The sequence below is a fragment of the Varroa destructor genome, unplaced genomic scaffold (assembly GCF_002443255.2).
Source record: "Varroa destructor unplaced genomic scaffold, Vdes_3.0 BEIS01000007.1, whole genome shotgun sequence".
Taxonomy (NCBI): Eukaryota; Metazoa; Arthropoda; class Arachnida; order Mesostigmata; family Varroidae; genus Varroa; species Varroa destructor.
Genome location: NW_019211460.1, coordinates 10,122,149 through 10,134,874, shown reverse-complemented (window position 1 = coordinate 10,134,874; position 12,726 = coordinate 10,122,149). Strand labels below are relative to the sequence as shown.

The following is a 12,726-nucleotide window of genomic DNA, read 5'->3' as shown; positions in this document are numbered from 1 at the left end:
AGGCTGCAGACGAGCCACGTAACACGACTAAAGTCCGTTGATCCATAGGCACTGGCAACTTTTCCTGGTAGTTCGTTGTTCAATGAAGTTCCAAAGAGTTCCGGTATACGAAGCGTGAAGTTTAGCGAGTGCGTTAGTTGGTGGTAAACACAGCGTGACACTAAGCTGGAGATCCATGTGTTCTTCGACTCCAGCTGTATGCATCAATGCCATAACATCTCTTAAAAATGAAAATAAAGGCCTGATAAGCCCCCAAGAAACCCCCAAAGTTTTTCTTCAAGGCACTAATGAGTCGGGACCATCGGTTTCGTTTATCTCTTGGATTTTCTACTAAATATCCTACTTGCTCAACGCCTCACAATCTAAATTCTTGTCACCTGTGCCGACTTTTTACGTCACTGACAAACAACTAACATCTGATGTCTTTATTGGAGAGAAGAGGGTGAAAATCAGTAATATTTTATAGAGAAGCATATACTAAAGCAGGTAATAAAAAAGGCCTACTGTGCACAGGGCTGCGTTGCTCCGATAAGAAACTTGTGTGCATCTGATATCAAATATAAGATATAGTATACTGGGCTTATTTTTAACAAAATTAAAGAACGTACACCCTTACGTGGTGTATTTTCGCGTGTGATATAACTCATGCGGCAAACGTCGGAATAGCTCTTAGCCGCTATAAATTGGTACCATACTTTATACTATGTATACGATATATTACTTATTCAACAAGATTAAAACTAAGCGGTCTAAGAAACATTTTGGTAGGCGTCCAGATTGTGCGGTTATGTGATAGGATGGCGGGTTGAAAATATTAGTGTATAGGATACCGTTTTACGATAATATGAAATACATAGTTCAGATGGTGAAGGATCATAAGCGCTTTAAAATTCCAAAGCTTCTGGGTAGTAACAGCGACAACGCTCGTGCCCTGCGCCAAATCCGAGATTAGAGATACTTGAGCATCTTTCGAGGAGTTTCGAGACTCTGAAGTTCGCAGAAGTCCCTTCACATTACTCTCAAGAAATGCCCGTTGGTGAAGATAAAACAGGCGTATTCTTTAATCGATAGATTAACTTTTACACCTCCGAATTTATACGCGTGTATATACACAATCAAAATGACCAAATTAAAGATTGTTGCATTTTTTACGGAAGTTAATTCGGAATTGTTATTGTGGTTCGTCTGGGCAAGTCTTCGCTGTTATGAACTAAAAAATAGGCTATTTGAATGTTTAACTTACTAAACGTACTAACAGGTTGATAATATGTCGTGAATAATCTTTAAAAAGCACTTAAATTAGATCTGCGGTCAGTCAATCGTCGAAAATAGTGAATTTTTCGGCATCGAATTTATATGGCACGTACCTGCCATTTTAGTACAACGATTCTTGTTCAGGAATAAAAGAGCCTATTTATTGCGTATTCTATTTCAGTTGGCAGTATGCAAAATTATCTATGTTTTGTCCATATCCGGCTTTTGTTGTTCTAAAGCTCGGTTTTAACTTCCGCGGCAGGTGTAGCCGGTACAGTAAATGAAGGCTTTGTCGTTGGGTGGGCATTTAGGAATGCGTTGACAAGCAAAAGATTGGCCTCTTCTGCGATCTTATCCATAGGGGCACTATTTAAAATAAGTAGGTTCATCCATTGGATTGTCTGCGTAGTTGAGTTCCAGAACCCCAAACCTGTGAAACGTACGAAATACAGGTTGAAACGCAATTCTACACTTCTAAATAGGAACCGCATAAGCTACATCTCGAATGTTCTTAATTGTTTCTTTTAGTTATAGACGTACTGTAAAGCCATTTGCCAAGATCTGTTCAATCTAAAGCCTGTCTGGACCGCACGCGGCGTCAAAGATAGGATATTGACTAGTCTATTTCTAAAATGTGCATCACATAAACGCGATCGGCAACCCAAATTGCCTAGCAATAGAATGGTTTGTCTCAGCACTTACCGGGAGTCTTGGCGAGACCATGTATAGGGTGTGAAACAGCATCGAACGTGGGGAAGTCATTTGTATCTACCCACAGAACTCGATTGTTTGTGATAGTAGCGGTGGATGCTTTCGCGTCCTGCGAAGTTGCTACTGTACCCATCAGAGCGATCTGCCGTTGGCTTCGTACAATTAGCTTGAGGAGATAGAATGAGAACGGGCTAGAATCCGTGATCAGGAGGATCGCTGAAGAGGCCGCTAGGGAAGGATCAAGCACGTTTAGTGGAGTCACCTAAAAATAAGCTAGTACGTCAAATGTATGTTTTAATATCCATTGTATATTGGATAAGTATTTCTGTGCTATTTCTAGAACTGTTTAAAAAAATAGCCCGATCCAACATGTGTCTACTAAATCTTAATCAGTGTAATTTTTAAGCGCATTATTTAGCAGACACCACGTTCTCCAGCCTCAGGAAGGACGTCATTTCCGTACCTTTATTAGGGAGTCCCTGTTAAAGACGATTAACTGCTGGATATCGGCTAGGGTAGCAGGATTAACAGGGCACACGACCGGATGCTTATCGAAGTCACGGATAAGGTAAATCTGGGACATGAAAACAAGCATTGTTACAGGCTACCGAGCTGCTTCTGTACTGAGAAATGCGCCAAATACGAACTGGGCGCAAAAAAGAAAGCAGAAACTCCTTTTTAAGTAGTACCGATGGCTTGTTGGATCGTATATTTTTAAGTACTGCAAACACTAACTATTTTAATCAATTTGAAAATTGTCCTTTGATATTATTTTCGATTCTATGTAGGCAAATTCAGTATGGTAACTAATAGCTAACGCAGGTGTATCATCTTAGATGGATTCGTCAACGTAAATCGTTAGATGATTTGTCTTCGAACAGCATTATAATCATTTATTTGCTCTCTGTAGAGGGGGCCAACTGTCATACCTGACCAGTCGTATTCAGCTTGAGGTGTTTTGCGACGGTGGGATCTGTGGTTGTGTAGAACGAAATCTGGAAGGTAACAATTACCATAGGTCTGGTATTGGCATTAATACACGAAAAAAGTGTTGTCACAGACAAGTACCTGAGTGGATTTAAATATCTGAAGGAAATAAAATGTTAATCCCGCCAGACTCAACTCATTTTCATCTCACTCGGTATTCGACCCGTTGCTAACGTCTAGGCATAAGCTGGCCAGTTGTCACCCAGTTTGAGCTCGAAAGGGACGGCTGGTTTTTGTTGTTCAGCGACATACTACATAGGAAGTTAGCAATAATAGAGGTTGCTGCAGCTCCAGGCAATCGTCTCTATCATATGTGTTACGCATGCGCGAACTTAACAATTGTTGCTTAGACTACCGATCCAAATATTACGATGTCAAAAAACAAGAAAGCAGCTTTAATAAACGCTTAAGACACCTTAACTATTTTTTGGGTCTGTCTTTGATTTGCTTGTATCCGTCGTACGTTATATTGGATCACTACGGCCTGATATATTTTAAAAACTACAGGCTAACCCGACTGCATTAACCCAACTGCTATAAGTAAATATGTTGAATTGAATTCGTTATATATTATACATACAATGACTGCACAATTTACCGGCTATGTGGCCAGTCAGGGCGAGTCGAGGTTGAGAAAACCTTATGGATGATATTCAAACGTTTATAACTTCACCCATCGATAACGAGCCCTTAAGCCTTGCCCAGATTACATGTGAAAAATCGATCACTGGGCATGAAAACAACGCAACAATACGCTCTATGAGATTTTTTTTGAAATTGTATTTTTTATAAAATGGCAATATTATTGTTCATTTTCATTGTACAAAACCTCACCACGGTAATGTGCCCGCTAGAGACTTGACCCAACAAAGGAGAATTCGAAATCTCCGTTTATATTTAAAGCTGACAAATTCGATACTCGTACGTGTGCACTACCTGATTGCCAAAGAGTGATGCAGCTTGTTCGAACGCTTGCATATCTGGACTGGCTCTGGACGCGAAGTATCCGACGAGCTTTGTGCCTCGTGTGTGATCGAATGCGGTCTGTGAATACGCGCAAATTCGAAATAGCTCAGTTGTTATCAATAGATATGAACAATAGTAGTAGTAACATAGACAGATAATATAGGAGACGCTCATAAAAATGTTCTAGATAATGGGCTCGCCGTATCGGTAGAGGAGCAAAGGCCCCGAATCCCTCCTATATTAGTATTAGAGCTACAGTTAAAGTATCGCTGGGAACATACAGTCATATAGAGAAACAGAGATACGACTTTGGCGCGCTTGTGACCGCAATGACATTGTACATACATACAAAGTACGAAAAAATAATTAAGGAAAAGTGTTACGCTTGCGAATTATCTTAGACTTGTTTTCTGAAGTATCAACACCATAACATAACACCAACCTTATCCATTTTTCCAGCGATTATTTTGAGGTTTGCGTTTTCCAAATTCGAGATGAATTTCATGATGTAGAGAGCTTCGCGTAAGCCATGGTAAACATAACGACGACCTCCACGAAAGATTAATACCTGACCTAATAACCATTAGGTTGCATTAATAAAGTTGTATTGCAGTTATGAGCACAATTTGTCAATAAGTTAACGTATAACAATTTTCTTATTGGTATATCAGTGATGTAGAAGTTTTTATTCGACGATTCGCCTATATAAGTAAATATTATCAAATAGGTACATTTGAAACACATTGGGTATACATATATAAAAGAAAAAAAAGGAACATTAGTAATTTTATTCCTATGTATCGTCCGCGCTATATCTATAATATAAGGATCTCAATAGTGCTACATGAACATTGCAATTGTGTAACGGATGCAATCTGTATTGAGGTTTGAAATGAGCAGAGGCACAATTTCGAATATTTCTTACTGTAATATTTCTAATTATATTGCTACTTCATAAGTAAGTAATAATAAAAATTAGCAGGGCCCTACACAAATCAATTACTGTCTTTTACCTCATTCTCGACAATCTGCGTTCGGGTGAGGAAACGACACGTCTATAGCATTTGGATCTTACCGCCTTGTAATGTTTTACCTAGTCCGGTTCTTCGCTAAACGCATATTGCATAGGTGAAGATATTAGTTACAGTTTCACCAGTAATTATTTGCGTCTCTATACTGGTTGGATCGAAATTTAACGGTATTGACAATTGCTTTATCAGCAGTAATCGTACGCCGAAGAGCACTGATAGTTCTTTCATGACCGTGATGTAAGAAAAAAAAAACAAAAGAGCATTCGATACGTGTTGACCTACCATATACACACACAAAAGTGGTAAGACGAGCGAAGGGTGATATACCGAGATCGAGAGAGTGTAATGAAATTTAATTACATTATCGATAAGATGTGGCCTAAAATAGAGTCGTGTAAAGTTCCTCTTGTAATATTTTATTCTCCTGATACTGGTCGTCAAAAAAGACCTCTAATTTTGCTAAATAGGCTACGAATGCAGCGCTCCATAGAAGCGTTTAGGAGAAACGCGCTCAGCGATAATAAGCAGTATTGCTTTTGCAGCCTTTATGTACACGTAAAAGGAGAACGACATATATTTTTAATAATTGCGGAACGCAACTGAAGAAAATAAATACGTTAAGAACGTCGAAGTGATTAGTAATAATAGAATGTGTTGAGGTATTTTTGAACGTTTAGCTTGAAGAGAGCCAGTGCGATTTTAACCTTGTTGTAGAGCTTAATTTTCTTGAGTTAAATCGGCCTAAGCGACAACAACAGTTCATCGCTTCATTTGCCAAACAGGTTTAGATCAGACGCGTTCGAAGCTCTTTTGGCTGAATACGCTAATAAACATCAGGGATTTGTGTATTTCCAATCGTTGCACCATTCTCACTCAACAAACAGTTGTGTATTTTTAGCTCCTGTACACAAACTAATTTTGTGTTTGCAAAGCGGAATCCAGGTTCAGTGTTCTTCTTAATTTTCAAGTAGTGTCCTTTCTTCTTGTCGAAAGTATCCACTTCTTTCAGAACCTATCTAAGATGATGGGGTACACGAACCACGAGTCTGGATAGCAGTTATTAGTGAGGAACAACGTATTATACACATAATATTCTCTAGTGACTCTATACACTGTTGAGCGTCACGATTTTCAAAAATAAGCTAAAAATCAGTGGAGCAATATTCTTAGAAAAACACAGACAATATCTAGTACTAAACAGTCTACCGTGGAGGTGTGGTACGTATTAGGCTACTTTAAGCGAATCCGGTCGACTTCGAAATTGAACTACGCCCCAGCAGTGATAGCACACAATGAGGCTGGTATGTGCTTAATTCTTCGAGAAAGAGAAGAGTAGAAACCGATTGAGTTTGCTCTAGGAAAATTTAAAGGAGATCAAACGAAAACTTTTCTAATTCCAAAAACCGACGTTCAGCGGTCGAGATTTTGTTACTCGAAGACCACAGAGCTGCGGAAATTTACTAACGATTGGTGAAGATGTTAGACAAGGAGGCCTCAAGCAAAAACACAGTACGTGAATGATGTAAACATTTCAAAAACGGGATATGAGTGTGGATTCGAAGGACAAGCAAGTATTGCCGTTTTTAACGAAAGCAAATGTAATCAATATTGAAAATTAAGTAAAAATGGATCCCCCGTGAATTGACGACAGCTTAGTTGGCAATGCATGTGTTAGACTCCACGTGCAATTTGCGGTAACTTAATTAAAAAAAATACCTGCCCGGAGCATGGGTTCAATCCGTAACGCAAGCCGGAAAGGAACCAGGCGACAAAATGGCGTGACTCAAGAAAGAAATCGAGTTTGGCGGCAATGTTCGATAAGTTCCAGATGTAAGGTAATGGTAGAATTTTCATTGGTTATAAGGAACACCTGCTACATCCAGATATCAGCCAAAAATCAGACAATCAATGGGGCCTGCTATCACACCCATGCACCGTTGGTAGAGCAATCAGAAACATACAGTCTGGTTACTGGATGACAACGCCAGACGTCAGCGCATCGATCGCTACCTTCAACCAGTTTATTCGTCTGGTCTAAATTCATGTAATTACAGGATTTTCTATATTATAAAAATGGCTTCTGGTGAGAAAGCATTTCTTCCCATGCATTTATTTCAAGAGCCCATATATAAAGACATTGCATATAGGAACATGGCTGTCCAGAAGCTGCCAGAGCTCTGGGACAGATGTGTAAACTATAAAGGAGAGTACTAATATTCAGTTCTCATTTTAAAACAATTTATCAAAAAATTATTCAGTCATTCAGTCCGCTGGATTCGCTTCTAGCAGTCGAACTTTTGTCTGCATTTAGCACTGCGTGTAAGCAATTCTACCCCAGAGTGAACCTGGATTCAGTAAAGAAATTTACCATAACAACAGGTAACTGTATATATGCTACTGGTGAGCCCACTGAGACAAAAAATGGGATCAAGAAGCATTCTAGGCCCAATCCTAGTTACCTTGTCCACTATGCGTAGTTGCTATCGAGAGGCAAAAAATTGTACACTGAACAGCGGATAAATCACCCGATGTTTGATTTGTATAAGTTAATGGGACTATTTGTCCACTCCAATAGGGAGGGTTTCACGCAAGCTAATCAGATTTAGCTGCTTGCCATTGGTTTTTATAACAGCCAGTATAACTAAAAAGTTTTGACGCTGAGATCTCTTATGCTACTTTAGCAAATCGAGAATTTGTCATAAAATTCACCAAAATGCCCTGATTTGGGAGATTTGCGTACTAAAACATCATACCATACTGGGTTTTTGTCTACTTCTTCTCTTGCTAATGTCAGCACGACATGAGGTACTTAGATTTCTCTTTGACCTTAATGCTGCGCAAAGGCCATAAGTCCTGTATGCACCATGTATTATGACAATGCATTTTTTTTATTAACGACTTTTTGCTAGAATTTAGCGAGCACATTATACCCGTGCATACTGCAACAAGTGTCTCTTGTAGAAACGAGATAGCTAGAATATAGATTTCAATTTGAACGCCTAAATAAAACGAACGTTTCGTAATACATTAAAAAAAAAAACCCTTTGAAGCCGTTAAGTGATATCGCTTTTTAAATATAATTTAGTTTTGCGAATACGGTTTTAGGGTTATGGAGAGAATAGAGTATGCCCTATCGTCATGAGCCGTTAAATCCATTTCGGTTAACGTGTTTATCATCAATCAACTTTAATTTGGCTTGCGATACGGCATTATATTAGTATCTACGGTAGCAACGGAGCACTTCGGAGCTGATTGTAGGCACTCGACAGCTAGGCATGAAAAGAGTTCCGCTTTGAGTTTTTTGGTTATTATACAAACTACTCAGGAACTCAAAACCGTTATCTTAGAACAACCGTAGAACAAAAAAGCTGAAAAATATTCAAAACTCGAAGAGTTTTTCAGGAAACGAAATATCCCTGAGGCGCTATTGCATTTGAGTAGTGAAGTATCAGAGTTACCCTACATCTAAATATCGTATGCTTCTTAAAAAGTTCACCAGTTTCAGTCACGTATCGTAGGTAGCTGTCTGACACGGCTATGTATTATTTGAGGCCTTTCATAAAACAATATTTCTGTTCAAGGTTCATTTATGACAAAACGATCAATTAAATCTATATTCCCAGCAACAAGCACAATATCAGCGTTATATGGACCTTAGAAACCGATCACTACCAGTCACTCGTTGAAAACCTGAAGAAGATTGGAGTGCTATTGCTAAACTCTTCTACTTCGAACCGAGATGTCAAAGGCATTTGGGCAACTAATGCCCACATTAAACACTTTTTTTCTATCTACGACGGTTTAATGGTGTGGTTTAATACGCACTGAGGCTGCTCACCGCACTGGTGTAGATTTTCTACGTTACTTTGTAGAACGGCTTGAATGTTGCCGAACGAGAGAATTTAAAAATTGATTAGAGTGAATTTACCCACAAGGTGCAACGAGCTGTTTTCAGTGATTTTATGCATTCAATTTAAAGCTATAGTACTTGCTTCTTCTTTAAGTCTTTTTTTTTTTTTACATTATTAGTCATGACTGTAGGATAGTTATCACAATACTCAGTAAGAAATACGCTCACCATTAAGAGAATCTTTCACGGTATCGGTAGATGCACGGTAAACAATGGCTGAGTTAGTGCGTGTTGAGAGAATTCGAGCAAGCATTTCCGATTCGTGCGACGCTTGCGCGTCAGTCGTGATAAATACAACGGCAAGAGGGGCTGCCAGCACGGTCTTTTCTGACGCGAGTACCTGCACCCTGGCAATCTGCAGCATGGCAAAGAAGTACAACAAAAATCAACATAAGTAGATCATAGCTAGTACGAACAGGCTTTCTTTAGTTCACGATTGACTGTCACTTCGTCTGAGGGAACTAATCCTAAGGAAAATTGTCATGGCTGCTTTATTGTTTTTAGGCTAAGCAGCTTGAATAAAGGATAGGTTGTTTTATATATATGTAGGTTTTTACACCGGTGAGTTGGAGGCGCTGTATAGGTCTAATTCCAAACTATCGTTAGACACAACTATACTATGGTGTGTATCACTTATTAAGCAGCTACTTCAGGGTAATGTTATCATCAAGAATTTGGCGTGTTTAAGAAAACCTCATGATGGGTTTAGCTATCAACGTCCCAACCTCTGTTTTAGACTATCATTAGCAGGAAATCCAGACCATTGACAAACTGAATTGAATCTATTCAGCTACATAGAACAAACTGAGAATATAGTTATGCTAAATATTACTTTTATTAATGGCACATAACACCATGTAATATTTCACTAGCTGGTATCTCTATTACTAGGAGAAGGGTGAAACTTACCCCATCGTAGTTGTGGGATTGCACAAGGAAATCGAATACCGAAGCGGAAACTTTGCTTATAGCTACCAGAACGGCCAAAACGGTCGCCACATGGTTACGACCCATTTCTTAGAATGTTTGTGGGTGTCTTTTTGAGAATGAGTGAGGCTTCCACAGGCTTTCCTATAGCAAGTGCCAAGAGAGTCTTGTCACATCATGCAGCACCGCTAGCCAATTCCGTTTAGGAGACACAGCACTGGCCCCTATTGACAGCTCAATCTCTGGTGAATCAATCGACCGCAGTGATCTTATATAGTTTGCGGACGGATTCGCGTCACTCACCGAATGACGCACTCCATCAAATGTGTTTTGCCTATGTAGCTGTGAGAGCAGACAATCAAATCCATGTGAGTGGCACGTCGCACTTGACGACACTTGAGCCGGACCTAACGTCCTGTAGGCCCAAATTTGGCTGTGTTTATTGTTGTCCAAGACAGCGATAGGCCATCATTCGTGTGTCGATCGCCTAGGCACCATAAAAAAGCTTGGTGTCTCGCTGCAGTCGAGTGATCAACAGGGCCACTGAGATCATAATATACTTCGGGCACATATAAATAGTCAGATTAGAAATTTCATACGTACGTATAGTTAATTTTGTGTGCGGGGTCTTGTTCAATTAGTCTTGAATGAAAGTGGTATATGACAGATTTTTGCGGTTATCGAATCGCTTCCTGGGCGGCTTAGCGGCCATTTCCACTGATTTATCTAAACGTATTAACACGGACGTTCATACCAGGCATAGAAGCAGGACAAAGACCGATACTAAAATCCGCTGTTTACGTCAGCCGCAACTACTCGGGTGAGTGATACAACACTAAGGGCGAAACCGCATGATCCTAGACAGAAAGCTGGAACGGCGTGTTCGCCGCCCGTCGACAAACTAAGCAAAGGAAAAAGACCTATTTGCTTACTATTGCTTCGTAAATGTCTCTTGGAATTTCATAAATTAATTTTCTGACCCAAAAGATCAACCTGTGTTTCAGGTCTTCAAATATATGCACTACATTAGCAAGTGTTTTTGTAAAATGGAAGATCGCATCAATTTGTTAGAATGCTACTCGATCTAAATCGGAAATCCTATTTTTCGGTGTTGCTTTCAACACGCTATTCCCTTATATGCATTGTGTACAATTTAGGCTATTTCGGTGTTTACGAACATTTTACCAATCAGGCGTTTTTGTTATATGCTACCAAGTAAATAGAAACAATAAAATACAAAAAATTATATTTTCTTGACGGACAGATTTGCCAATGGGAACGTGCCGTTTTCCAACACAATAAACTAATTTTCTGTTCACAGATCAGGTTTGCGTGTACATTCAAGCGTGCTATATTCGAAAGTCAGCTTAAACAGCGGTTTTATATACACTAGTGCAGATAGCTTGAAGACTAAAAGTTGTCATCAAAGAGTCGCCTTACAAATAGAGAAACAATAATGTAATTGTTGTTAATTTTAGCCCAGCGACTAAATGTACCGTAACCGTAATATCTCGTCGTTATGTAAGCATCCTTCTAGTCAATAGTGAATAATTTTCTCTAAATTTTTTTGCAAATATTAACATATTAACGAAAGTTTATTTCAGCAAGTCGATGCCTAGTCATATATACATATATTTACGTATGGTTTAAGTGAAATTGAATGAAGTTATGCTGTGACTTTCAGGGTGTTCTGCTGCGATATCTGAGAGATAATTATGTTTACGGCAATGGATGACGGCAATTCGCGTATCGTACAAAAATATAAACACGCTAATTATAACTATATACGCGTAGACGTTTGCTGATGTTCGTTTGGCTATACATACATATTGTAATACGAGTATATCCGTCGACTGAGTGCATCCTAGTTATTTAGTGGGTTTAAAATTGTCTGCGTTTCGCGTTTGGGATTGCTGTTCTATACGTGTAAGTAGGTTATAGAAGAAGGCGTCAAACTCGAGCAGGAAACTTAGACCAAGTGGCCAATCGTCATGCTTTCTCTGGGCGTTTCTCCGTGTTCATAAACGACGCGGGGATATCCTTTTTCCCTGTTCCGTCCCGCCGTAGCCGTCATCGCTTCGGAATTAAATTCTCGTAGGCACTGAACGCCGAGGAAGTGCGTATACGTGAAAACTACTTCAAATACCTGGCCAGCTGGGCATATTTCCATATTAGACGTTCACGCATCGCTAGATTGGGTGGACCTTGACAAGCATAATATTGCAGAACCACGACCGTTTTGATAATAAACCTGAGAAGGAATCTACTTAAAGTAAGACGCTTCATACCCTAATCACGTGCAGATTAGAGCTCTGTGGAAAAATATGACTGTATCGTCAAATATTAGATTGGCTGCGAACAGTGACCGCGTGAGATTACTGCTCAACTGAATAGGAAATAAATAAGTGCTTAGGAACGTCGCTAATGTTTGTAATAAGATCAATAAGGAACGGACTGCATTATCGTTTTTTCTGCCGTAAAACCACAAAGTCAGTCTATCAGACTTCGTATAGAGCCAGATCCAGCTCTTGTATGAAAATGGGCCCATTCCTATTGGTACCTAGCCATAGAATAACTCTAATTTTTAAGAACATAGACCCATAAACTCAAGATAAAATTACTGCAGTATATAGCCAAACCTTAGTATTTCCTATAAGCTAGTGTAAAGGTCTTCACAGAACTGGTTTACAGCTAATATATCATAATAAATTGATGTTCACTTACCCATAGATGGAGTATTGCTCGTTGTTGCCCAAATCATTAGACAAGCATATATCCAGTAAGCTTTAAGTGTTCGCTAACACCTTGGACTTTCTGCTATGTGGTCAAATCCAATTAATAGAGGCGATACACGGGTTACCATGTCAATGGTTATTAAAGACCACATGTGTACTTTTAATCAGCTGTTCTGCATAGTAGGTCGTAAATAGTTATTGCTTT

The 12,726-nt window shown here is 39.3% G+C and overlaps 1 protein-coding gene and 1 long non-coding RNA gene across 2 annotated transcripts; one reads left to right on the top strand and one right to left on the bottom strand.

The window, feature by feature from the left end:
- Nucleotides 1–1,387: 1,387 nt before the first annotated feature.
- On the bottom strand, nucleotides 1,388–10,099 carry LOC111253854 (calsequestrin-2-like). Its single transcript, XM_022813981.2, has 8 exons — nucleotides 9,769–10,099; nucleotides 9,028–9,214; nucleotides 4,361–4,491; nucleotides 3,889–3,996; nucleotides 2,895–2,960; nucleotides 2,429–2,539; nucleotides 1,957–2,227; nucleotides 1,388–1,684 (listed from the first exon to the last, which is right to left on the bottom strand). The coding sequence occupies exons 1-8, from the start codon at nucleotides 9,871–9,873 to the stop codon at nucleotides 1,488–1,490; spliced, it is 1,176 nt and encodes a 391-aa protein (XP_022669716.1). The 5' UTR covers nucleotides 9,874–10,099; the 3' UTR covers nucleotides 1,388–1,487.
- A 67-nt stretch (nucleotides 10,100–10,166) lies between these two features.
- Nucleotides 10,167–12,515, top strand: LOC147754295 (uncharacterized). The gene is made up of 2 exons (XR_015318069.1): nucleotides 10,167–10,606; nucleotides 11,471–12,515. It is a non-coding gene; the product is annotated as an uncharacterized LOC147754295 (long non-coding RNA).
- The last annotated feature ends 211 nt before the right edge of the window (nucleotides 12,516–12,726 follow it).

What these genes read in the sequence shown, in the direction of transcription:
- LOC111253854 (XM_022813981.2), bottom strand. Translation starts at nt 9,873, where the DNA reads ATGGGTCGTAACCATGTGGCGACCGTTTTGGCCGTTCTGGTAGCTATA. An exon ending in CATCACTCTTTGGCAATCAG is followed by an intron (nt 2,961 to 3,888) that starts GTAGTGCACACG and finishes GTTACCTTCCAG; the next exon opens with ATTTCGTTCTACACAACCAC. An exon ending in ACAGGGACTCCCTAATAAAG is followed by an intron (nt 2,228 to 2,428) that starts GTACGGAAATGA and finishes GCTTATTTTTAG; the next exon opens with GTGACTCCACTAAACGTGCT.